This window comes from Pistacia vera, unplaced genomic scaffold (genome assembly GCF_008641045.1).
Source record: "Pistacia vera cultivar Batoury unplaced genomic scaffold, PisVer_v2 Contig78, whole genome shotgun sequence".
In the NCBI taxonomy this organism is placed as follows: Eukaryota; Viridiplantae; Streptophyta; class Magnoliopsida; order Sapindales; family Anacardiaceae; genus Pistacia; species Pistacia vera.
The window spans coordinates 102,823-125,489 of NW_022196645.1; the positions used below are offsets into that span (position 1 = coordinate 102,823).

At 34.9% G+C, this 22,667-nt stretch overlaps 3 protein-coding genes across 5 annotated transcripts; 1 reads left to right on the plus strand and 2 right to left on the minus strand.

Moving 5' to 3' along the window:
• Positions 1 to 1,687: 1,687 nt before the first annotated feature.
• LOC116116711 lies at positions 1,688 to 3,933 on the plus strand. Of its 2 annotated transcripts, none has more exons than XM_031402769.1 (5): positions 1,688 to 1,836; positions 1,910 to 2,054; positions 2,321 to 2,449; positions 2,529 to 2,619; positions 3,628 to 3,933. In XM_031402769.1, exons 1-5 carry the CDS (start codon positions 1,751 to 1,753, stop codon positions 3,795 to 3,797), a joined length of 621 nt encoding a protein of 206 aa, XP_031258629.1. In that variant the 5' UTR covers positions 1,688 to 1,750; the 3' UTR covers positions 3,798 to 3,933. The 2 variants fall into 2 exon arrangements, with proteins under 2 accessions (XP_031258629.1, XP_031258630.1); XM_031402770.1 differs by having other exon boundaries at positions 1,910 to 2,023; positions 2,386 to 2,449.
• Positions 3,934 to 4,591: 658 nt separating this feature from the next.
• On the minus strand, positions 4,592 to 14,236 carry LOC116116569. Of its 2 annotated transcripts, none has more exons than XM_031402632.1 (11): positions 14,188 to 14,236; positions 12,318 to 13,002; positions 11,019 to 11,196; positions 10,676 to 10,901; positions 8,652 to 8,791; positions 8,086 to 8,375; positions 7,714 to 7,926; positions 7,137 to 7,625; positions 6,329 to 7,000; positions 5,224 to 5,760; positions 4,592 to 5,092 (listed from the first exon to the last, which is right to left on the minus strand). In XM_031402632.1, the coding sequence occupies exons 2-11, from the start codon at positions 12,594 to 12,596 to the stop codon at positions 4,868 to 4,870; spliced, it is 3,249 nt and encodes a 1,082-aa protein (XP_031258492.1). In that variant the 5' UTR covers positions 12,597 to 13,002; positions 14,188 to 14,236; the 3' UTR covers positions 4,592 to 4,867. The 2 variants fall into 2 exon arrangements, with proteins under 2 accessions (XP_031258492.1, XP_031258491.1); XM_031402631.1 differs by having other exon boundaries at positions 10,676 to 10,904.
• Positions 14,237 to 16,889: 2,653 nt separating this feature from the next.
• LOC116116582 (tubulin-folding cofactor B) lies at positions 16,890 to 22,560 on the minus strand. Its single transcript, XM_031402644.1, has 8 exons — positions 22,337 to 22,560; positions 22,082 to 22,233; positions 21,640 to 21,758; positions 20,100 to 20,161; positions 19,856 to 19,897; positions 18,467 to 18,600; positions 17,874 to 17,943; positions 16,890 to 17,402 (listed from the first exon to the last, which is right to left on the minus strand). Exons 1-8 carry the CDS (start codon positions 22,439 to 22,441, stop codon positions 17,355 to 17,357), a joined length of 732 nt encoding a protein of 243 aa, XP_031258504.1. The 5' UTR covers positions 22,442 to 22,560; the 3' UTR covers positions 16,890 to 17,354.
• Between the last annotated feature and the right edge of the window lie 107 nt (positions 22,561 to 22,667).

Consider the following 22,667-nt stretch of genomic DNA (forward strand, 5'->3'; position numbering starts at 1 on the left):
ACCACCTAGAGGTAGTTAATATTATTCAATCTTTGATGGATAACATAATAAATCCCTTAAAATCTTTTTCATTATTTAAATTCATGAGTTTGAATGAAAATAAGAGAAAATTGTCAAGGCTTGTTTAGGGTTGGCAATATCTTGGAATGGGGTCAAGGACCTTCATCTCCAACCTCGTCTTTGTGATGATGTCACTCCTTTAATCCTCGATGCCAACCTTGGATTTTTAGGAGGCTACACTCAGTAGTCTCATACCTGGAAATCTGTAGATTTATTAATTTAATTTTTAAATAAAATATTAATTTTATAGTAGAACCTCTCCATAGTCATAATATTAGGACTAACTAAATTAATTATTATGAAAAAGTTATAACCTAATTATTGTTTTGATTCAAAAATTATTGTTTTGATTTCTTATTTTATTATTTATGTTTTAGTAGTATTAGGATTTCAATTTATTGTTTTAGTATAGTTAGCATAGTACATAAATGGATATCTAAGAGTAATTGCATAATTGATTGATTAGATTCAACAACTTCACTTCACTAATCCAATAGATATTAATGTCTTCCTCAATCATCCAAATGAGCAACAAGTCGTGTATGCTTTCACTAAAGAAGAAATCATTATTGGAATTAGACATAAAGAAGAATGAGATAATCCTCAAGATGAAAGTACAAAAAAGAAGCTCTAAATATGTTTGAAAAGCTAAAAATATTTTGGCTTTAACGAGAAGGTCTCCATGCTGACAACTTATTACGAACCCGCAAGATAAAAGATGTGGTAACAATTCTAAAACATAAATTATTGTTTCAAACAACTTTGGATAAATATTTTATTTCATCTTAAACCTTTAATGTAACAAAACGTATATTTTTTTTACAATATACATATAATTATTACCACAGAGAGGCAAATTCTTTAAGACGAGACCTAGAAAAATTATAACTTATTACAATATGAAATTTATTCTTATTTATAACTGACTTAAGTTGGGACAAAAAATTTTTATGATTATATGAAAGTTATTCCTATATAGAGTATGACTATAAAGAGATATATTCTATTTAATAAATTATATACTTTTACCTAAGACAGGGATGAGGCTAGGTTTTGCGGGTTTCCTCCTTTCCCCAACCTCACCTTGCCCTATCCTTGATTAGAGGGATATAATTTTGGCCTTCCCTATCCCCAGTCCCAAACCTTTTCAATGATTCTCCTTTTAGCGAGGCATGGTTTTTTGGTAATTCAACTTCGTTGGATTTTTTTACCATCCTTACCCTTATCACTCTAAATTGATAATCTTAACCAGCATACAAAAGGAAAAAATAGTTCAATATAAACTCAACAAAACCTTTTGAGTTTAAGAAGCGATTGCTTCCAAACTAATCCATATAGCTTATACTATAAAAAATCAGAATTTTTTTTAAGAACATAAAATTTTGAATATTGGGTTGGGTTAAATTGGATTGGGTTAAACTTCATATTTGGTTGGGTTGGGTTGGGTAACAGTAACACCCGTATTTTTGCCATCCATGGATATTATCGAATATGGTCCATTAAAGTGAATTTTAGAATATTTTGAAGTGAGTAATTCTCCAAAAGACCCCCAAAAATATGGTTCCTTCAAGCCAGTCCAGAAAATGAGAAACCTGAAAATTTTGGTCTGTTAAGTAAAATTGTACGATTGCTGACTGCATTTAGAAGTAGCAGAGTAGCGCGTTTACTGTTTAGTTTCTGCGAAGCCACAATGATCCATGTATTCACATACCATTTGCCGATTCTGATCTACTTTCTTGCTGTTTTTACTGTCCCATCTTCGAGTCATGTGGGCATGTAAGTATGGTCTCGTATAAAAGAAAAAAGGAATTATGTTTAATTGGGTCTGAAATAGTTTGTCTGACCTCAGGTTTGATGCTGGAGCAAAAATTTTGAATGTTGGGGAAGAGTTGTGGAAGGAAAGTATGGCTTTACAAGGGGGTACTCGATTGTACCATCTTCAAGGCCTCAAATCTTTTACTTGGTACGAAGTGAAGATATCATATCCAGCTTCTGTATGTAAATTTTGTATCTTTTGTATCTTTATTTTGCATCTTTATCATTTTGAGAAGAGAAAAATGGCATCTTGTATGTATAGAGAAAACATATTGGGAGAGGTTTAAACCAATGAAAAATACATGAATGAATTAACAGTATTAGGTAGGGTTTTGATGAAATTAAATTTGTGAGCTTTTGTGAATTTAGGTGATTTCCCTTTTTTAGGACTTACATCTAATTTTTTTTTTTTTTTTTTATTTTTTTATTTTTTTGTTAATGATAGATACCTGCTAGCTTTTCCTTGCAACTAAAGAAAGGTAATTTAGATTTGGTGCTGAACCGGAACAGGAGGTTACTAAATACAGAGAAGTTGATTTTCAAAACTGATAATCTCGATGTGATCGATGATCAGGTTTGATTATGTTACTGAGTTTTTGAATGCAATGTTCCATGTTTTATGAGGATGGTTAGAAGTTTGGTGTTTTGCACAGGGTGGAATGTATGTTTTAGTGACTGTGGAGCCTGAGGGGATTGTTGCAATACCGCATGTGCAAGAGAGGGAGTTCATCATTTTCAATATAGGTAAACATTAGATCCATATAGAACTGTATTTATCACATTATTAATTTATGAAATTTCTTATCATTGTTGCATCTAAAATTTGTTAAGCTCCTCTGTTCTTTCTTGTCACTGGACCTCGTTTGGAGTTTTAAGTAAGGCAGGTTGACCCTTGGACTCAGGGTCCCATGAATAACTGCACCTAATAGGATGGAATATGGATATGGGTAGTTATATATTGGGGTCGGACAGATTTGGGAAGGAGTTAATCTGAACCATGTTTGTTGTAGTTATTGACAAGGTGATGGCATTTCCTGCCAAAGACCTCTCCCACTTTCATCCCTATCATAGATCTTCTAGCTCTTCCCCTCAATTACTGGTTTCTTTTTTCATTATGTGATTTCCACATGTTCTATAGAGCCAGTTTGTATGCAGCATCCGTTTAAGAAATAAATTTTTAAATTATTTATTTCCTGCATTGTTGCCATGATGCCATCCCAGTTCTGTTCTGTAATTTGTGATGGTACTGACTCTTTCTTATCTGTATTTGTGAGATGGGTTCATAAACGATTACCCAAAATCCTAGACATATGATAAGATTACCATCACATGTTCAGACACCTATAATGACATTTGAGTAAATGTGTTGATTAAACTAAGCTTATTTTTGGAGTTGAATTGGCTGGATAGTTGTTTTTCATTTCTCTTTTATTCGTTCAACAGAAGGAATCTTGGATTTCATTGTCATTCATCAATTGATACACAAATATCGGTGGTTGTTTTCTTTGGATGATGTCCCCTACTTTAATGATTCATATTCCCTTGCCATCTGATTTGTTTCCCTTCTTAGCTTCCTCTTGACAATGGCCATCGCCTTCCTTTTAACTCGAATAAAATAGCAACTACTTATCTTGTTTGCATCCTCCTTTTGCTCTTTTTTTTGTTGCTTTTATGATCCAATGTCCATATCTTGTCTTGTCTAGCAGCACAGCATTTAGTTTGGTAGTTAACTAATCTTGTTGCTCATGACAGTTTGTGATGAACTATTGTTGGGCATTCCTTACGAAGCTTGGTGGGTTGTTGTCTTCGTGACAATCTGCTTGATATTGGCCTTAATCATTCCTCACTTTCTTCCATCCTATTTGCTGCTGAAGAATGGAAGTTTGCAGTCAACTGCAGAGGGTGTTTCCAAGGAATCTTGAGATCTAATCTAGTATTGTAAATGAAGGCTATTGCTCTGTTGCATTTTGTTTTTGGTACTAATGTATAAAGCTACTCAATTAATCTCGGAGTTTTAAGTTTCACAATAATGGATAGGTTCTCTAGTTTTTTTTTTTTCTTTTTTGGTAACCAGGGTGTCCGAACCAACTTGTGCATGTCTCAACTAATCTCCGGAGTTCATTGAACACCTTACAAGCACAAAAGACCAGGTAAACCACAATGTTATTGTGATAGGTGATCCTAATGTTTGAACCCATGAACATAAAGAAGGGAGTAAACCTCCTTGATTGTCAAACCAACCTCTTGGGGTTGATAAATTCTATAGTCGATTGAACTTAGTTGTTAATAAAGATGCTAACATTTCACAAGGAAAATATGAAGAGTTAATTTTATCTGTCCAAATATTGAATTTTAAGGTGTCAATGTTATGAGTGGTGAAGACTTTTAACAGTTCATTAATGATTTTTCCAGGTCAAAACTTGTTGGGCATAGCCATTCAATTAATTCCAGTAATTATTAATATTTGATGAACAAATATTAGTTGTGAGAAAGTCTTTGTCGCAGAAACTTGATCATCGTATATGTCAAAATAATTAATTATGTAGGCTGCTTTTACATACAGACTGGACAATAGACATTCATCCCCTGCTCAATCAAAAGAATCAAAACTGTGTAGTCCCGGTTCCGCGGCAGAAAATTTGCAAGTTGCAACACCCAGAGAAATTTTCTAGGCTGCCAAGGAAATCCATGCACCAATTGAATAGATAATTGAGTATAAGATCAGACCATCTGTTTATTAGACTAAATTGACTCGAAAAATTTACAGTTTCCAGATGAAAACGTCTAAATGTTGATACATCAGGGGACTTGAAAGCATCAAGAAAAACAAATAAGATGATTGACAGCTATAAACTATCCTAAAAACTAAAAGATTAAAATGTACAGTGAGATTATCTGTACAGTCAAATGTACAGCAGCGCATTGAAGAAAAAACAAAAGTAACAAAGAAGAACATCAATTTCTGCCTCACCAAGAAATATCATTTGTTCTTCTATGACTGGTTTTTAACAATCTTAACGCTGCTGTAGAAGCGCTTGAACTCCTTCATAGCTTTCTCCTCGATTTGAATTGATCGAATCGATGAGGTGGTTTCAGCTTCAGGTTTGAACCACCTGTTCATTCCAGGAGAATCTGATGGTGAGCCCTGACTAGAGGAGATTGAGAATCCAGCTGTTCTCATCTTAGGACTGTGAGAGAGACATTGTTGTTTTCCTTGCTGTGAAACAAAAGAATAACATTTCAGCCCATCTCAATTTACTAAGTTAAGAAATCACTTCACAAAACCGATTTTTATTTGACATAGAATCAGGAGAGAGAGAGAGAGAGAGAGATTGTAATTTTGCTTGCCTGTTGCATCTGGATGTCCCTCAGAGATGGCCGAGAAGGATTGGGAGGTGTCCCAGAAGCAGCCCAGGGGGGTGTGCCTTTTTCTCCATCAGATGCATGCAACGTTCGAGAGGAGACCACAGGAATTGGTTTTGAAGGCAAGAATGAACTTAATAGAAATTTTCCTTCATTTCTACCATTAGAAAGATCTTCAAACTGATCTTTGTTTTTAGTATGCTGGTTCACCTTGATTTTGCTCTGCTCATTCTGAATTTCTCGAAGTGAAGAAGATCCCTTTGAAACTTTAGCCCCGCCCCATGCAGGGCCTTCACTTTTTGGTGTTGGTGGGGGAGGGGGGGCATCTTTTGGGGTGTCATCAAGAGCACCACTCAGGAACATAGAAAGCCCTCCCTTCTTATTCTTCTTATTCTTCTTAGGTGCCGTTTGTAAAGAACTATTACTTTTCGGTGTCTCTGGACTGTCTATCTTCTGAACCAAGAAAGTGGACTCTATGGAAGATTCGATGACCTTATCATCTTCAAACGCAGCATCTTCCTCCTACAAAAGTAAAAATAAAAAGAAATCAACAGATGTATTATGTTATAAAAAGAATTCTGGACTTATATTTCTGATGATTGCACTACTTTCTAGAGGATCTACTCAAACAAAATCCTGTCATCCAAGTAAGAGAACATAAAGACCACTAGCAGTCTGGTCACCTCTATTATAAGGTAATGATCAAGTCAAAAGTACAAAGGTCACAAACCTACAGATACTGTTAATCAGACAATATTTTCGAAGACCAATTTCAAATGTTAAAAAATGCAATGGTAAGATTATAAAAAATTGCTGATTCCATTATGAAGACTCTTTCCAAACTGGAGGGCCATTGTGCTGAAGTTACTGTTTACTTAAATGCAATTGCCACTACATGGAAAAACATAGAAGCCTTGACAAGCCCAGAAAACCAGGAATCCCCTTCTAAACACCAGAAATTTGAAGTGTAATACCCGAACAAACACCAGAGATTTAAATGGTACCACTAATATACTGCATTTAGCCATTAATTAATCTTGGTTCAACCAATGTATGGATGTAATGTGTATGAAAGTTTATGGAACCATACCTTACTCTTGGAAATTTGTGAGATTTCAGCGTCAAGGAAATCCTTTACAGGAGTTGGTTCCACATCTGTCACAGTAAAACCAGAAACTGTTTCCACTTGTTCTGCCTTATGTTTGCTCTTTTTCCTCTGTTTTTTTGACACTCCAGCCTTTTTATTCCCTTTTCCATCGGGCAAGGCTGCAGATGATGTTATTAACTGCGGTAACTCAAATGGAACACCAAGTTGAGCAAGAGAATTCTCAAGAGCTGACTTTGTTAGAAGCTTTGCAATTTGCTGGTCATCAAGAGGACACCCTTTATTCTGCTTCATTTCAAGCATCTCAATCTGCTGCAGTTTTTTCCGTAAAGCTCGAATTTCCTTGCTTATGCCTTGATTGAGATCATCTTTGGGTTGCAGAAAGGAGTCTAATCTTGTGTTTCCCTCTTTCTTGAAGGTGGATTTTTTCATATTGTTGTTGCGAGTCCTTAGAACCTCATTCTCACTATCCTCCTCTTCACTGTTGATGATAACAGGAAAAGTAGCAGTTGGTGTTGGGAGCCGACGATAACACCAAGGTTCTGACGACCTCAAGTCTAACAACTTCTCAAGGTTAGCTAAAATATCCAGGGATGCACTAGAAAAAGCATGTGATGAGACTGTTAATATATAGTCAAGGTTGCGAATACAAATATCCTGCACACAAATAAATAGAAAAATCACAAATTGTTAAATTCCGCATAATAAAGTCAGGGAAGGATACAGTCACAAATTAAATCTTCAAATGAAATTTTGAATCTTTTCCATGACAAATATGGTAATGACAAAATACCTCACAATGCTTCCTTAGATCATCAGCTTCAAGTGAATCTGCAATTTCAACTAGTTGTAAAGCATTCCTTGGCTCCACGAGACACTCTGCTGCCACTTTTTCACAAAGGCTTTTTAAGCTTGGTACAGGCCTATGCCCAGAATCATCATTTTCGACAGCAGATAACATACTGGACTCCATGTCATCAAACAAAAAATCTTCTTCAAACTCATCTAGGTCGTTCTTAACATTTGACTTCAGCTTCTGAGGAGTCTTAGCCACACTTGGAGGATAGACAGGATGATAGAGAGATCCAATAATCAATAAATGTGTTTCACCCACAGAAACAGAAGTAGCCTTCTTTACACCTGGTAACCGAGTAATAAGTGGTGGATTATCTTTAGTTTTCTTCCCATCCCACATATAAACATCACCTGTGCCTGTAACTGCAGCAATCCAGTACTTCCCAGCAGATATACTCACCACATTTCTTCCGCACAGTGAATACAACTACAAGTTCGAGGAAAATATAAGTCAAACATTTATTACATGGCAGAGGTACAAGTTGATCAAGATACTAAGTTCAGTCAAATAAAACCTGTTGGCATCTAAGATCAGGATCTGAAGAAGCCCAATAAAACAATGCTCCATCATCAGTGAGAGCCACACTATGGACCATCCCTGCAGCTATAGCAACCACATGAAGCCGTTCCGATCGATGGAACTTCAAAGGGGTGTTCCCACTCTTCCTCAAATTTCTAGCAGTGAGAACACGCTTCGGTGTAACAAGTCGGTGACCCCAAGTGTAGACCTGACATACATAATAAATAGATTTGGCCCTAGTTAGAGTAGAAGGTGGAATGATATACATAGTACTAGTTGTACGTTAGCCCGACTACTTGGGTTAAGAAGTAAATAAGTTATGATGAGTAGACTATTGACCACAACAATCAATTCTGCTTATATTTACCTCTCCATCAACTCCTAATACAAGTGTGTGGCATTTTGCAGCTGCAACTCCAACTAGGACCTTGCCTTTCAAGTACTCGACCAATCTAGGAGTGTAATTTGATGCTGAATGAGAGGTGCCATAACCGAGCTGACCCTCCCTATTGCAGCCCCATGTGAAAACTTCACCAGACTCAGAAACCACAGCAGTATGCTTGTTTGCTGCAGCAACAGCTATGATTCTTGACTTAAGAGAACTCACTCTACGAGGTGTGGGTTGAGTATCCACAGATGTGTAGCCAAGCTGACCCTCTGCACACCATCAAAGAATTAAACATTCAAAAAGCAGAAATGCAAACAGCATACAGAGAATTTAAAGGACCAATTTGTCTTTTTCATATTTATTTGCTTTATACTTTAAACACAAATTAACTAAAGTCAGAACTTATTGGTGTCTTTTCAATAAATAAATTAGATAATGGGAATTATAAATCACACAGCTAAACAAGACTTGATCTAAATCACAACCATACAATCTGGTCAGCAAATTCTGAATCCACGTACTGCCAAAGACCCAATAAATTTTACCTCTATTGGATCCCCAAGTGAATACACCCCCACCCTCAGTAGCGAGAATAGTGTGATGTTTAGCTGCAGCAATTGTCTTCACCCGGCACGACCCTAAACCAGAAGTCACCTGACGGGGAGTTATAACTGCAGCTTGGCCACTGAAAAGAATAAATATAATCCATCTGATTGTTGACTCAAAGGTCTTTATAAACACCAGTAAGCATAATAACTTAAAAAACACAGTAACAGAGCACAAAATAAAGGCTTGTTGGTTGGTTTTTGGTAATACTACTTTTAGTATTCCAAAAAATGTTAAACAGTAAAATACCCAAAAACTCAAAATATTATCAACTTTTTTAAACCCCTTAAATTTTTTAATTTAATTAAATACCCTTAAATATTTTTTAAAAATTGCAAAAACACTCACAATCCACATTTACCAGATTTCGGCCACCACTACCGAAAAATGGCCGGAATCTGGTAGGATGGCGCACTACCGGCTGAATCTAGCCGTAGTGCACGATCTAGCCTTTTTCGCGCAGATCTGAGGCCGAAGATCTGGCCGTCTTTGGCGTAACCAGTCGGTAACGACGGCCAACAAACGGTCGTGTTGACCATTAACGACGACCGTTTTTGGCTGTCGTTGAGAGCAGCAATACGGGGCCAGATCTAAGGCCGGGGTGGATCTAGCCGGAAAAGGTCATAGCGACACACGACCGGTAAGGTCCAGTCGGTCATGCGCCGATACAGCGACTCGACCATCCTCCGGCGGTGGTGGCAGGCTGTCGATTTGAGGGTGGGTTGGGGGTGTTTTTGTTAACTTTTAATGTTTATTATAGGAGGTGTTTTGTAAAAAAACAACATAGGGGGAATTTTATAATTTGTAAATCCTACATCGTAATATCCGACCAATTCAACTTTTTTTAACTTTTTTCAAAAAACTTTTCCCAAAAACACAAAAATGTGAACCAAACGGAGCCATAGAGTTTAGCTTTTGCCTTTTGGTAACAGCATTTAAATTTGTGGTAAATGGAACCATGAATATCCATTTAAGTATATCTCAATTCTTTGGGTTTTAGCAACCATCCACGAAACACAACCACACTTGTTTATCATAAATCTAAACATATAGTGTAGAACGTTAGTAATACATATATATTCATAGCTCCGTTGATTCACAATTTTGTGTTTTTGGAAAAAGTTTTTTGAAAAAAGTTAAAAAAAGTTAAATTGGGCAGGTATTACGATGTAGGATTTACAAATTATAAAATGCCCCATGTTTGTTTTTTACAAAATACCCCCTATAATAAACATTAAAGTTAACAAAAACACCAACCCAACCTCAAATACGGACAGCCGGCCACCACGCCGGAGGGTGGCCGGAGTCGCCGTATCGATGGATGACCGGCTGGATCTTGTCGGTCGTGCGCCGATATGGCCTTTTCCGGCCAAATCCACCAGCCAGATCTGGCCGTATTTGCTCGTCAACGACGGCCAACAAACGGTCGTCGTTGACGAGCAAATACGACCAAAGATTTGGCCGTCAACGGCCAGATCTTTGGCCTTAGATCTGGCCGGAAAAGGCTAGATCGGCGCACTACCGGCCAGATTCAGCCGGTAGTGCGCCATCTTACCAGATTCCGGTAGTGGTGGTCGGAATCTGGTAAATGTGGATTGTTGGGGTGTTTTTGTAATTTTTAAAAAAATATTTAGGGGTATTTAATTAAATTAACAAATTTAGAGGGTTTAAAAAAAGTTGAAAAATATTGTGAGTTTTTAGGTATTTGACTGTTTAACTTTTTTGGGAATACTAAAAGTAGTATTCCCAAAATGCAACCAAACGAAGCCCATATATTTGAATATTCAATTCAATGTTACCTTGAACCTTTGAAATTCAAAATCATTATAATTTTCAAAAGTTAAGTCTGTGAGTACTACATAGCAAAACCAAATTGTCAGAAAAATGTAAATTTTGGACTTATGATCAAAAATTTTAAACCTTGTAAACATGCATTTAATAGTAATAGATAAAAGATCCATACCTGTGGATATCAAACTCAGGATGCCCAAGGCGGCCCCCCCTCCCAAATCCCCAAGTGAAGATTTCTCCACGAGTAGTAACTGCAACACTATGGAACTTTGCAGCAGAAACCAACTTAATAATAGAACCATGAAGTGAATCAACTTTGCACGGTAGCTTTTGTATGTGTGCATTTCCAGTCCCAAGTTGATAATTTGCACCACTTCCCCAGCTAAACACCTCAGTTGCTACTAAAGAGACAAAAAAGCACTAAGGTTATACCCAAACAAAATCACATTCATTATGCACCAACAAGATCCACATAAATCATACAAAAACAAAGCAAAAAAAAAAAAAAAAAATACCTGAATTATGTTCAGGTCCAACAGTCCGCAACACTGGTCCAGATAGGAGATCAACTGGAGTTCGTGATTGACAATCCTCCAATGTAATAGAAGCACCAGACTGAAGTAGGACATTTGCCACAGCAAGATGACCAAAATGTAGAGCCCTGTGAAGACTACTCCATCCTGATTCTCCATCCTGAAAATGGATGGTATAAAGATCATGCAAATAGGAGCAATGCCCTATTATAAAGTTTGCAAAATGTGAACTTCCAGATTGGTTCTTACCCTGAATTAAATAGCAGATTATTGAATCTGTTCAATTTCATGATAATTTCTTATTTAAGTTATACTATCACTATTTTTCTTTGACTTTAATGTATTCTTATTACTCACAGCTAATCCAGCACCATAACTTAAATTGGATAAAACTGGCTCCTACAAATTGGATAAAAGTGACTCTTATATCCTCCCTGAACTGGAAAAGTCCACAACACCAGCTAAACTTTACCAACTTCCCAATTTGTGTTATCTCACTCATCTTCTTCTTTTAATTTCAAAATGTATCTCAGGTGTTAAGTCTGCATCATCACTTAAGAGACACCATTTTTTCAACTAGGAGGATAAATGATTTTCTTTAACTTGATCTATTCTTAAATATGTCAAACCTCCAAGATCAAAAATCAAGATTATGAATCCAAAAGAAGTAAAGTTCATTACACATTTACAAATATATTTTCCCTGCAGCAACATGCTTACAAATTCATTATATTTAAACACGGCAGAACATTGCTGAACTTAAAATTAGCACAATAATTCAGGGAATAAGGGAGTGTTATGATATATAATTAAGCAGCACATGCACCGAGTAATTAAAATGTGGAGGCACTAATTTTCAAGGCTTCCCATGACAGTTTGGTTTCTGGTATTTTCAAGCAAACAGGAGTTCCCAGAACGAGATACAAATTCAGCTTATGAATGAAGCACTTCCAACCAATTTTCAAAAGTAAACATGATTTCAGCAAATTTCTCCGTCCAAGTAGACAACAGAACTTGACTTATGTAATCAAATTTACACAAAAATTAAGAACCAAGTGTACATAACCGAAGACTGCATGCAACATTCGAGAAGTATAAAAGGAAACAGATGATGAAAGACATTTATTAAAACACCTTTAAAGGATAGATAAGATAAACGCAACAACATAACTTATTGACACCGAAACAAGATCATAAACACTCTAAAGTAAAACAATGGACAGGCATTCATTTGTAACACCAGGTTACTTATATGAACAAGGATAAAGAAAAATAACACACCCTAGCATCAGGGTCAGCACCAGCTGCAATAAGCCTCCTAACAATGGGAATGTGGTTTCTCCAAGTTGCAATATGAAGAGGAGTCAGACCGAACAAGTTCCTGGAATTAACATTACCTCCATTCTTCTTCAGCAGAGCTAATGCTGAATCTACATCAGCTAAAGACCCTTCCCGCACAACAAGACAAAGATCTTTCTGGATTCCACCAGGTGAATGCTTACGAGCAGATGTTTGTAGATTCTGCTTATGTCCTTGAGGCGAAACTAATATCTCCGTCATTGGTTGTATATGGAAATTAATCAGCACTTTCTTAGTTCACAAAGTTGTTAGTTTGACAGGAGTGGCATCTACTGCTTAAAAATATCTATATGCCTATATAACGTCAAGGGCTAAACTCTCTAAATTTCTTAAGGAGTTAGTCCAGGCCAACTAACATTAAGCAGCTCTAGTCCATGTTATAGCAGATATTCCAAACAAGGCATCAAGAGAAAAATAGATCCATTTCAATTAGAATTGAATTAAAATACTGCAATCAAATCATTATCATCGCCATCCTTCTTATGAACGCAAACCAATTGCAGCAGCCATTCACAAACCCCCATCAAAGTTGACAAGCCATAGAGAAATCTCCAGCAACCAAACAAACAACACAATGCATTGAAAGTTCTTTCAGTCAATAAAATCTCTGCAAAAAGAAATGAAAAAATTGTCAAATTAACCAGAAAGATGCATATGCACATACAAATAACACAGGTATGCACAGACCAGAAAAAGCAGGGTAATCCCTCATTTGAGAAAAAAAAAAAAGGAATCAGAAAAAAAAAAAAATACTGCAGGGAAACTTTTTTCCTTCATACAAAAAGAGTGGGTTGCCCTTAAATCTGGTGCCCACTAGGCAATCAAAAGCAAATAATTCCTCGATAAAGTTTTACATAGTAAAGTTTCTAAAAAATATCGGGTTTCAATGGAAATATGTAAGTGACTCATGATTAACAACTAAGACGGCCATACAATGATAAAAACAAAATTCAAGCAGAACAGACATAGCTCTTAACAAAAATCAGTATAGAACGTTTCAATATCACAACAGAGGCTATCCTTCTTAGACCTCAGGCATTACTGACACGTAACTTCACTGGAAGACACAAACTTTATACAAACTTCCCACAATGCATAATATAAACAGAAGCATAAGCTATGCACGGAAATGCAAATAATTATAAGGCAAAGAAGATCCAAGTTTACATAAAAGTGATTGGTAAACCTTAATAGGAAACTCAAGAGACAAAAAAAGTCACCGACTGGGTTTGATTTGATCACAAACTGAGTGTAAAAACAAATTATACGAAAGAAAAAATATACATTGGCTTGAACTCATTCATCGCAAGACTCCAAAAATAGTCCATAAAATAAAGCCAAAAATAATTGCATTGCGCCCCAAATACAACTCCTAGCTCCACCAAAATGAATAAAAAAATAAAAACTTTACAGCAAAAAACAAAGTTTCTTACTATTCAAAGCATGAGATAAAGCATATTAAGTCTCAATTCCCACATCCAGAATACAAAAATTTCATTCACACTAATCATAATAAACCAAAGCAACCAAAAAAAATCACAAATTTCAACAGGAAGACAACACAACACCATAATCATCCAAAACAAGGATACAAAACCTGCCCACCTAAAAATGATACCTTTAAGACACACCAAACAAATCTAAAACCAACCAATTCCCACAGAATCAAAACAAAACAATAAGTAATACCCACAAAAGGAAAATCATAACCCACTTACAAAATGAACAGAACTTCACAAAATCCACAGGAAAAAAAAAAAAGGGCCCTAAATTCAATAGATTTGTACATTACCTGATACTTTTCTTTATGCTTATTTTAAAGAGAAAACGCAGAGAATTATGAACAATAAGAATCTCAAAGAAAAAAATAAAAAGCAAGTTATTTATGTTACGGAAGAGAATCGAACATAACAAAGGAATATGCCGACGGGACCAAAGACATCAACGCAAACACAGAGAGAGAAACCGAACTGTTTCAAATCTGAGGGCAGTTTGGGAAATTTGAAATGACGTATGACGAAAATGTCCTTGGACTTTTGTTTGAGAAAGTATAGAGCGATTCTGAGTTGTCCTTAGAACACGTAAACAAGTGATGCGGTCAGTGACACGTGGCGAGAAAATAGGCTAGAGAACTGATGACAACATCTAAAAGTGCGTAAAAAGAAATTTTATTTTATTAATTAGTTAATTTGCCCTTTTTGGTAGTTTTGTGGTGTCCCTTTTTCTGATTGGCCGTTGCAAACTATCACTTCGTTGTTGTTGGAAGTTTGTGGTCGTTATGACCATTTTGCCCATCTTCTTATCAGTTAAGGTCAACCAAATCCTTTTTTTTTCTTACAAAAATTTAAATTAATAATAAAATTTTCCCTAAAAGGATATTTATTTGGATAAAATCATAAATTTTGGCTTCATGAAATTATCTCAATTGCTTTGTTCAAATAAATACTCTTTTTTTTTAGTATTAAAAAACTTGGTGAAATCATAAGGTATATTTGATGCACGGTGTCCTCTTTGGTAATTTTATTTTCTATTTTAATAAGCAATTAATACAATTTACAAAAAATTAATATTAAAGAGATGGAAGAGTTTATAAATATTTTATTTATAGTTATTTAAGGATAAAAATAGCCTTTATTTAGGGCTATAAAGGAATAAATTATTTATTTCTTTTATTAAAGTTTTATATAATGAGATAATATAAATATATTTTTTATTTTTAAAGTGTTTAACATGTAGCCTTAAATTACACATTAATAACTTTGTTGGGAATATTAAAAAAAAAAAAACTAAAAATCAATTAATTTATGACCCTTTCCTTATTTAATATATTTTAAATTTAATACATTTTCAATTAATGTAATTTAAATTTTTTTTTTTTTTTAATTGATTTGGGATGATCACACGTGTTTGCCCAGCTGTGACCACGTGAGCACGAGGAGCGGGTGTCCCGAATCCGCTAATAGCATATTCTCTGATTGAACGGTTTAGATCCCTGTGGTCCATGAACGATGATGTGTCTCACCTAATAACTGATTTTTTTAATCCAACACATCCGCCTGTGACGATGCATTGCTGACGTGTCATGATGTGACTGGCTGTGTTTGAGCTTTAACGTGACAACTCATGTGGCATTAAATTGAATTTTTATTAAAAGCAGCAGAACCTAAATATCTAACAAGAGTTTGATGTAAACAGAGATTAGGGTTAAATTTCTTTATTAAGTAGGTGAATAAAATTATTCAATTAATTTCGATGAAAGTGTGCAACACAAATTCAAACTAATTAATAAAGTACCAGATCTTTGAAGTCAATTACGTTTATCTCAAAATAAATTTTTTAATTAAAATTTCGATATTGTCTTTCTCCGTGGAAGTGAAAACTTGGGTGATGACAATTTTTTCACCTCCAAATAAAGGAAATGCAAATCATCATTGAGTGACCTGATGATAAAAGAGCAAAGAGATTCAACATGGATTCTTGAGTTCAAATCTCTCCAGACATTAATAGAAGTGGTTACGGAGATGATTTACCCGATTGTTTACTTTAGGGTCTAAAAAAATTAGTTGAGGTGCATGCAAACTGACTCGGTACCCCTAATCATCCAAAAAAATGCATGTATCAAAATGTGAAAAGAAACCGGGAGAAAGAAAAAGTTTTAGCGATTGAAATGCATATGTGGGAGGACAATAGTATGTGAGTAACCAAGGTGCCCAGACTAATGGATAAGTAACCACATTTTGTGAAACTCAAATACAAGACATATGGATAACTCATCCAGATAACAAAAGTCTTACCATCTGACCACAATCAAACGATTTATAAGGACTTTTGACATTCTTAGAAAACTATTTGATAATTTCCAAAAAATATTTAGGCTTCGTTTGGTTCACATATTAGGAAAACTTTTCTAGTTTTCTCAAAAAAGTTAAGTTTGTTTCACCTATTTTCCAAAATATAATTCTAAATTTTTCAATTTCCTGTAAACCCCTAAATTTATTAATTTAACTAAACAACCCCCCAAAAAAATTTTAAAATTTGACAAAAACACTCCAACAACCCAAATCTTAGAAAACTATTTGATAATTTATAAAAAATATTTAGTATTTTCGAGAACCGCTCAAACGTTTAGACGTTACCGCCAATGAAATTAAAAGAAAAAAAAACGTATAAATTCCATTACTGTTAAAACTTTAGGGGTTAATTAATTATGGAAATTAGGAATTGCTTGAAATGTACAAAAGCCCATGTGGTTTCCAAAGTGAGTTGTGATAATTTTGTGGTAGCTGAACGTAAAGGCCAAGATATGATCTTTTATCTTTGGCTTCTTTCACAAAACAAAGTCAGTTGAAGTAGCTCTGACATTTCCAACCACGATTTGGCAATTTCAATGGCGACTTTTACAATGGCCATGTTCGCATTTTATCATATTCTTATTTCTGACTCAAGTGAAGCTGTCAGCTGACTCTTCTCAACCACAAAATCTTCCTTTAGAAATATAAAAATAATTTCAGATTACTCATAAACTAGTACTGAAATGAGCTTAAACATTGAATGACACTAATGATGGTCATTTTTTACTTTGATCATTGGAGTCATCCAGTGGCTGAGATAGATTTGAAGCCTTCCTCCATAAGTAATGCTATAAACGAAGACAAGAAGTTAATTTTGACATTTCAAATGCAATTTAGACTGCAGTAGATTACTGTTGATAACACACATACACACGATGAAAGATGTTCAAGGGGTCGGCAATGATGCAGGCGACGTGCAAGCCTCAGCTCCTTAATAGTTTTAGAGAAGAAGAGAAATGGAGGTGATGCCCTCATTCATTGTTTCTTACCCTGTTAAGCGAATTTTGAATAACTCTTTCCAGTATTGAGTATCCATAAGATGTTCCAATAATGGATCTGATAAATGGAGAAACGGGGCATTATCTTCTTAAGCTTATCAATGCCCTGCTTATATTTCGTCTTCCTCAAACGGGTCTCTTTCAGGATATTCACCAACCTGTAAAAATAAGATAGTAACAACATTAACCAAATACATCAGGCAGTATAATTTAGGAAGGCCAAGTAAAGTAATCCGTAACATTTTTTCGACAGGCTACTCTTCTAAGTTTCGGAGGGCATCAAAAAAGAATTAAAACTTAAGAGAAACTTTGCTATTAGGGAATATCCGCATAATGATATGAAAAAAAAAAAGTAAATTTGCAGATCAGACCGAAAGGAAAAAGTCAAGACATCGGCAGTGTGGTGTACAGAATGTAGACAACAGCCTTATCACAGTTGCAGTTTTTTGTAGACCATATATAGACACAGCTTTCAATCAGTGGGCACTTATGTCAGGTTGTTCACTTATGCCACCTAAATTAGAGGATGGCTAAAAACTCTGAAGTGCTCAACCACTTGACAGGAAAATGAGTATCATTGGCATGAAGAAGTTCCTACATAGAAGCATAACATAGTTTGCCATACGAACCTTTACTTTGTCTGGCCTAACCATTGCACCATGGAGTGGAGGGCACTGAAAGTAGCGAATCCCTTTCACACTGCAACATGTCCAAGAAAAAAACGTAATTAATGAAAATGCAGAATGGGAGCAAAATATACAAACAGAAAGGTGCATTTATTTCAGCGTACCAATCATTTTATAAACATAACTCAACAGCAAAATTCTCCTAAGAAATTAAGCTCTCAGTAAACCGTGCACTAATTTTTAAAAGTTATTAAAGGTATTTCACATGATAATAGCAGCCCTAAAGTGTATTAAGTGGCCCAAATTTTTTTAAGCTATTTTAGAAGTACTGTCCTATGCTACCCTTACCACTCAATAAATTGCATAATGATCTACCAAGTTATTTGAAGCAATCTATAACATGAATGCATCAAAGTTTGTTTTATGATGCAGTTCTGATAAAAAAAAAAAAAATTAATTTTGCGGGATATACAAAAATAAACACAGTACTAGTAAATAAGAATAAGACACAATGACAAGTAAACAATAAGAAAACTAGAGAACACGTTTTAGAATGTTAAAAAAACTCCAAGAAAATGAAATGACAGTTCACATACATGCCATCATGTTTTCCCAATGGTTCATCATATTGAATTCCAACCCAGAAACCAGGTGCAAGCGATTCTGCTCTACCCGCAAATTTGACAACACCTCTTTTTGCCCCTGGATCAACTTCACATCTGTCTCCTACCTTAGATGTTGGAAAATTTGAAAAAGGAAAACAAATAATGGTGAAAGGGTCTCAAACAAGACAAGTCAACAGTTATTTTGTATAATCACAAACTGTGGAATTCAAGAATGCTCTTCACTGCTTGTACCGAAATTAGACAGAACAGATAGTCTAAAGGCATAAGGTGGCCATCTACATTGATGCAAGTATCAATTACAGCTTTAGACAACAAGTAAACCCAGCACACTGAACCAAGTAACATCAATAGTTTTTTGAAAAAAAAAAAAAAAAATCATTTTAGGACACATAATCTTATATCAGTCAATCCATAGCATTAAAATCACATTCAAAAATGCAAATGCTAGTAGTTTAAAAGTATTACATTCTAAGTTTCTAACTGCACCAAGCTTTTAAGTATCTTCGGCAATTCCAGAAAACATGCTTTACTAACAGGATTTATGCAATTGTTAATTACCAAAGAAGACTTCAACTTTTTCTAATTCTTGGAGCATTAAAGAATCTTACAACATATTACTGTACAAGTTATATTATCCTTGTCTCTACAATAAACAAGGAAGAACAAGACTAGAATAACGATAACATTTGACCAGTTGTTCCATCACTAAGACTACCCACATCAGCCCTAAGGTGCATTAAGTGGCACAAAATAATTGACTTCGTGGAATTTTGTACCGTCTATCTACCAAGAAAAGAGAAATTCTCCCCTTGGTCTTTTCTCATTTTCTCTTCAGGATAATTAATTATCAATTGCATGAAATGGTTTCTAATAAATGGGATAACCAGTATGACGAAATAATTGACTTCAAGGAATTTCAGGTTCTTTTCTAAATTGTACTGCTTAGACTTTTTTATACTAAAAAGGAAGAAAAGACAATAATTACACAAACAATACTGTCAGGAAGCTCAAGTTATTTTACTTTTGATTAGAAAAGAAAGCACAAATGCGTAGGACATTTCCAGCCAAAAGCAAGAAAGATATGCCAACATCTAAAAGACTAAAACAATGAGACACAAAGTGAACACCATAAAAAACAACAGACAACAATTAATCTGGATTGAAAAGTCTTGGACAGTAGAATGCTGACACTTCTCTTTCTTGCTCATTTTTACTGGCCATGAAAGTTTCATTGATCCCCATAATCATTTCAGACAAATTTTACATTCTCTCCTTTAATGAACTGAACTTCTGAAAGCATTTATTATAATTGAGAATATGTAGAAAGATAGAGAAGAAAAAAAAATCGAGTTAACTGACCTTAATATTTGCACAGAGATCTTCCATGTAGTTGTCTGATATCTGTCAATCAAAATTATACTAAAAAATTAAAAATCAAAATAAGAAGGAAAAAGAAACCTCAAGCCGAGCCACTACTACATTATTTAATTTCAGTTGAAAATTTATGAGAAGACAGCCTGCTGCAACTAATTATTTGTAACCCTTGTCAATTTTATTAGGAACACTGCACAGCAGACTAAAAACAGGAAAGTGAGAAACTTACCTTATTTTCAAAAGCTGATGAATTTTGAGATTGCATTTTCTCCTTAAATTTTCTAAATGTACCTGAAGTGCAAACACACACACACACACACACACACACACAAAGGAAAAAAAAAGACATAAGGAAATTGTTATCCACTAAAGCATAAAATATGGTTCTTCATGCGAATACAATCACATAAGCAATACATGCAATTGAGAATAAAACCTTTGGCACTAAATATAGTGTTTCCACAATAAATAAATATTAAAAGAAATCATGCATCATGCTAGTAAGTTCTCTATTATCCAGACATTATTTACAAAAAAGAATTAAAATTTATAAGTACTTCAGTAAGAAAAGACAAGAAAGACAGAACCATTTATTGTATTATAAGATTTCTCTTATTTCCAGCCCTAAGGTGTAACTACCATCTCAATCCATTTTGTCTATAATGCCACTCTAAGAAGTACAATTGAATCTTATGAAGTGAAAAAGCATAATCAAATATGAATTTCCAACAAAGGCAAGTTCCTGGACAAAATCTTTAACTCTTCAAAGTCCATCGCCAAAGTCAATAGTGCAAAAACAAAGATTTTGTTGGTTCTCAACATCAAATATTCACATAAAAAACTCTAAATATTCTACATATATGATATTTGATTGCTCCAAATCACCATATCTCGTTATGACACTTTCTTTCCAGCCTAACTAGAAAAAGAGCCAAGCCAAGCAAGCGACTGCTTTCTTGGAGTAGTAATCTCTGTACTGAGGAATTGCTTTAGTTGTTCCAAAGCTTGACTTTTCAAATCTCTGACTTAAGTAGTCTCTCAAATTTATTTTCTTTACAATGTCAATATTAGCTGTGTAATGTGATCCACTTATACAATGAAAGCCATAAATTGGGTTTACAATAGAATGTCATTTGTGATTAGCCTGTGTAATTTCATTACTGCATAACCACAAATTTTGAGAATCTAATTCCAGAAATCCTTTGACTTGAAACCTTTGCTCATCTTATTACATACCAATGCAAAACTTCATGCCACAAGAAATAACTAGAGTACAAATTTCCGTGGATATGTACATGAATGTAAGCCCTTTAGCTGCATGTCTTTTTACATTTGTCCTAAACATCATGATTAAAATACAGTTGCCTCTACAATAAACTTATGAAGGCTTAATAAAAGCACAAAAATGTTGATGTTCACAATTAAATAATTTTGTGGATAAGCATATTAACATTACTATGCAGCTTGGTAGAGGAGGTGCTGGCTGGCAAGGCAAAGCACAAAGAATAAAACCCTTCAGCATGCTCAATTTATATTTCAGTCTCAAATTCAACTTATGTCTCAAGTGCAACAGTTTGATTAGCTTGATAGAAGGCTCCACCCCCGTCAACCATAACACCATATGAACAACCAACTTGAGCCAGTTACATCAACTATTTTTCAAGTTCTTGACTCAAAAATTGTTTCATAATGCTAAATGAATGTCAAATAAAGACCTAGCATACAACTTCATTTCCAAGATAGCAAAAACATATTCTGTGGAAACTTACCATCACGTTTGCGATATTCTTCTTCAGATATAGTGTATTTCTCCACCAATGATGTGTCTTCAAGCCAGCCACCAGAGGTTACAGATGACGGGTCAAGATCTATAACATGTAACCGATACCTTTTATAGAGAAGAGACATACAGGCCAAATGAAATCAATCAGAAAAAGAACGTACATACACAACAAAAAAAGAAATCAAATAAAACAAAAACAACCATCAGATCAATAAGACAGGTTTCAGAAAAAAAAGAAAAAAAAGTGGGGATATTTTGCAGTTAATATTAAATACTCAAAATTTCAAATTAACAAGCTAAAAAAGTTATGCAACTATTATGACATAACATTTCAGAAATCAGCAGTCAAAATTAACGAGGTTTAAGCTACAATGCCCAAGCTCTCAGCAGTTTTCCTCTACTTTGAAAAAGCTTAAAAGGAGACTAACCCATTAAGAGGAGAATAAAACCCAAGAGGTCTGGAATTATCGGTTAAATCTGAAACTTTAGAGTTTGTGTCATCATAAAGCTCGAGGCGCATTGAATCAACAGAAGTACCACATTTTTTCCACAGCTTATCTTTTACAGATTCCACACTCATCTATATAAAAAATAATTAAATAAATAAATAAAAATAAAATTATCGTAGAAAGAAAACAAGATTGTTCAAATGTAAAAGTATCGTTTGTGTTGATGGTGAAAACCTGAAGGGAAAAGCGAACATCAGCTGCGAAGGTTTTGATGTTAGAGTGAGTGACGCGTAAAACAACCGACTCATCGCCTTCGATCTGCTGCAACCGAGACGCCATTTCTTTGTGTTTTCACTTTACCCAATCAAATGAGAAAGGGTCCAATCAAAGTATTGTCTTTTCACGATCTAAGACAACTTTTTTAGCTGAACCCTTCTTCAATTTAACAAAGGTTAAGTAAAATGAAACGGCAATTAACGTTATATGCAGGAATAAGTAATAACCCGTATTTTAACCGTTGAAAGTGCGGGTCGGATACCCAACCCAACGGGTCGTGTTGCCATTT

What these genes read in the sequence shown, in the direction of transcription:
- LOC116116711 (XM_031402769.1), top strand. Translation starts at nt 1,751, where the DNA reads ATGATCCATGTATTCACATACCATTTGCCGATTCTGATCTACTTTCTT. An exon ending in TCTTCGAGTCATGTGGGCAT is followed by an intron (nt 1,837 to 1,909) that starts GTAAGTATGGTC and finishes GTCTGACCTCAG; the next exon opens with GTTTGATGCTGGAGCAAAAA. An exon ending in GTTCATCATTTTCAATATAG is followed by an intron (nt 2,620 to 3,627) that starts GTAAACATTAGA and finishes TGCTCATGACAG; the next exon opens with TTTGTGATGAACTATTGTTG.
- LOC116116569 (XM_031402631.1), bottom strand. Translation starts at nt 12,596, where the DNA reads ATGACGGAGATATTAGTTTCGCCTCAAGGACATAAGCAGAATCTACAA. An exon ending in CACTTGGGGATCCAATAGAG is followed by an intron (nt 8,376 to 8,651) that starts GTAAAATTTATT and finishes GATGGTGTGCAG; the next exon opens with AGGGTCAGCTTGGCTACACA. An exon ending in TATTAGGAGTTGATGGAGAG is followed by an intron (nt 7,927 to 8,085) that starts GTAAATATAAGC and finishes TATGTATGTCAG; the next exon opens with GTCTACACTTGGGGTCACCG.
- LOC116116582 (XM_031402644.1), bottom strand. Translation starts at nt 22,441, where the DNA reads ATGGCGTCTCGGTTGCAGCAGATCGAAGGCGATGAGTCGGTTGTTTTA. An exon ending in ATGTTCGCTTTTCCCTTCAG is followed by an intron (nt 22,234 to 22,336) that starts GTTTTCACCATC and finishes TTTTTTATATAG; the next exon opens with ATGAGTGTGGAATCTGTAAA. An exon ending in TTGGGAAAACATGATGGCAT is followed by an intron (nt 17,944 to 18,466) that starts GTATGTGAACTG and finishes GACATGTTGCAG; the next exon opens with TGTGAAAGGGATTCGCTACT.